This window comes from Carlito syrichta, unplaced genomic scaffold (genome assembly GCF_000164805.1).
Source record: "Carlito syrichta isolate Samal-C Ts95f unplaced genomic scaffold, Tarsius_syrichta-2.0.1 Scaffold309773, whole genome shotgun sequence".
NCBI classification, from domain to species: domain Eukaryota; kingdom Metazoa; phylum Chordata; class Mammalia; order Primates; family Tarsiidae; genus Carlito; species Carlito syrichta.
Genome location: NW_007253869.1, coordinates 402,727 through 405,683, shown reverse-complemented (window position 1 = coordinate 405,683; position 2,957 = coordinate 402,727). Strand labels below are relative to the sequence as shown.

At 46.6% G+C, this 2,957-nt stretch overlaps 1 protein-coding gene across 1 annotated transcript in view; it reads left to right on the top strand.

Moving 5' to 3' along the window:
• Positions 1-980: 980 nt before the first annotated feature.
• Positions 981-2,957, top strand: part of NGDN (neuroguidin) — an 11,271-nt gene continuing 9,294 nt past the window's right edge. Inside the window, exons 1-3 of the mRNA XM_008067776.1 lie at positions 981-1,010; positions 1,358-1,417; positions 2,546-2,617. Coding sequence (XP_008065967.1) covers positions 999-1,010; positions 1,358-1,417; positions 2,546-2,617 — 144 coding nt within the window. The 5' untranslated portion in view covers positions 981-998. The remainder of the gene's footprint in view (positions 1,011-1,357; positions 1,418-2,545; positions 2,618-2,957) is intronic.

Here is a 2,957-nt window from a genome sequence, read left to right as displayed (position 1 = left end):
ATATTTCAAGACCATCGTTTGCTCTTTCAGTGATTCCTAAGGCAGATAAAGGGGGTAGAGAACCCCCATCCAACTTTGGCAGCCTGTAAGAAACCAGAGCGAGTGACATGGAAAGCACTGAGGATGGATGAGACGGGCATAGTGAAATATGCACAGCCTGGGTTCGAACCAAGTTCTGTTGGGGGCCAGTATGGCCGGGGACACATCATGGAAACACGGACTGTTCTCCCACTTGTAAAACGAGTGCCCTTGCAAGTCCTCACACTATGAGGAGTGAAGAGCGGGGGCGGCGTCCGGAGCCTTGCCTCAGCTGCCTCCAGCGCTCAAGAAGAGGGCGGACGTCCTCGCAGTCGGTTTCTAGGTCTCTCTGGCCCAACTCCGTTATTTACAGACGAAAAAGGCTCCGAGACGGAGCGACCTGTCCATGGCCACAAAAAAAGTACTGTCACAGCATCGATCCAAGAGCCACGAGGTCTGTGTGGAAGTGCGCGTCTGCCTTAGGTGAGCGGCGATCAATGGCGGCCCCGCAGCGTGGACCTCTCAGAGCAAAGCCGAGGCCCGTCACCCAGCGGCCGGTTCGGGCATGACAAGAAAAGCTCCGTGAAAAAAACACTCAGACTCAGGGTACTGCGGCATCCGGGAGCCAATACGCTCTCAGTTCGCTCTGCTAACTCCTTTTCTCCATTGGTCTTTCTAGCTGTCAATCGATTCGTTTCCCAGCTTTTATTGGTGTAGCTTCAGTCATTATACTCAATCTACCAATCGTATGCTTCGTCCCAAGTGCTTTTTCCACGTCCTCAGATTTCCTGCTGAGTGACGATTTAGCCAGGTCCTTTGTTCCATTGGCCAGGTCAGACTCCTCCTCTCGTTTATCTTGTTCGGGGCGGAAGTGAGAGAGCCCCTATTTGTAATGGCTTAGATTTGCAAGCTGCAGTTGTCTATCAAGACAACATTGGCGCTCCGGAAGTACGGCGCCGGAAGGAGCGGGCTTTGTGAAGATGGCGGTGTCGGTGAGTTTGGTGTTGTTTTTTTCCTCCCGTGGTTAACTGTGAACTCTCCTCAACTGCTCGAAGCAACCTGTTGGCACAGGGAAGGGTGGTGATGAAAGCTGCTTCAAGGAGGTGACCTACCTGGTACAGTGGGGAAAAGCAGCAGTAAGGAGACTTGGGGCTGGTTACCTACCACTCTTCTCCAGTAACCCGAGGGGCTGGCTTTACGGCGAGTCTGCATGTGCACCAAAGTGAGAAAGAAGTCTGGAGTGTCAGGGAAAGAGGAGAGTTTCCCACCCTCGACGTCCCGCGTTCTCGTAATCCGAAGGAAAGAATGATTTTCTTTTCGTTTCCTCTTTCTTCTGTAGGGGGTGCTGGAATCAGACCTGCCATGTGCCGTGACACTTTTGAAAAATCTCCAGGAGCAGGTGAGTAGTGTCGTTTCTTAGGAATAGATTAGTCACGGATTGGCTTTGACTGTGCTTCGCCCTCAAACTTTGGTGATTTGAGGGCAGATATATCAATGTTACCAAATACCATAAGAGTAAATGATTTAATGAAAACTCTTTCAGGTCACAATTTAGAGTGATTGATTTCTGCACCTACAGGAATACAGAAAACTCCTAAAATAAATCATCTGAATCATCTTCCTTTAGTCGTATAGCTAGGGAAACCAGTGATGGGAAGAATAACTGATTTGGGTGCCTATATAATACACATTTGGGTGCCTATATAATACACATTTATGTACAGGTGCTCCTTGACTTACGAAGGGTTTATGTCCTGATGAATCCATCACAAGTTGAACATATTATAAGTTTAAAAAAAATGGCTGACTGGAAGCTTTAGCTTGCTGTTGCCGCCCAGGATTACCAGAGTTTTATATCTACTGAATGTTTATTATTTTCACACTCTCGTGAAGTGGCAAAATTGTAAGTCGAATCATTGTAAGTCAGGAACCGTCTGTAGTTGTATATGTACATTGTAAGTTCAACCAGTACACATAAAGTTAAAGTCCTCCCATCACTGTTATACCAGTTCCCATCTCCTCCTTAAATTTGGTTAAAGATAAGAAGTGGAAAATTTTTTCTACCTTTTATTTTTAACTTTTCTTTAGTCCTAGTCTCGCTCTTACCCATGCTGGAGTGCAGTGGTATGCTCTCAGCCTGCAGGGCTCAGGTGATCCTTCTGCCTCAGCCTTCCAAGTAGCTAGAACCACAGGCACGTGCCACCACTCCCAGCTAATTTTTTGATTATAGAGACGAGGTGTCGCCAAGTTGCCCAGGGCTGGTCTTGAATCCCTGGGCTCAGGCAGTCCTCTTGCCCCTGCCTCCCAAAGTATTGGGATTACAGGTGTGAGCCACTGTGCCACACCTTTTTCTACCTTTTAAAGAATCATCTTTCCTGTACTTTCCCAGAAGTGAAGAGAAGGTAGTACTGTACTTTAGATAGTGTTTCAGATAATTTTTAGGTGGCATTGTTTAGGTTTTGCCCTTCATATTCACAGATATGACTTGATGTATTCTAGTCAGCTGTTTTGTTTGGATTTATTTCAGGTGATGTCTGTAACTGCACAAGTGCAGTCACTAACAAAAAAAGTTCAGGCTGGAGCCTATCCTACAGAGAAGGTAAGAGATACTTAGAGAGTAAGCATTTCCTGACTTGATATTCTCTATAGTTCTTTCATCCTAGATTTATTGTCTTATATGTCCTAAGTGATAAATGAGATCCAGTTTCTGTGTTGCAATCCAGTGGGGAAGACATCAAAACAATAGATAAAAGTAGTAGCAGTCCAATTACAGGGTCATGAGGAATATGATATGCCAGCTGAGGAGCCATTAATTAATTAAGGTAGCGCATGCCTGTAGTTCCGCTACTTGGAAGACTGAGGAGGAAGGATCGCTAGAGCCCAGCAGGTTGAGGCTGTGGTGGCCAGGAGCAGCCACTGCACTCCAGTATGGGCGACAG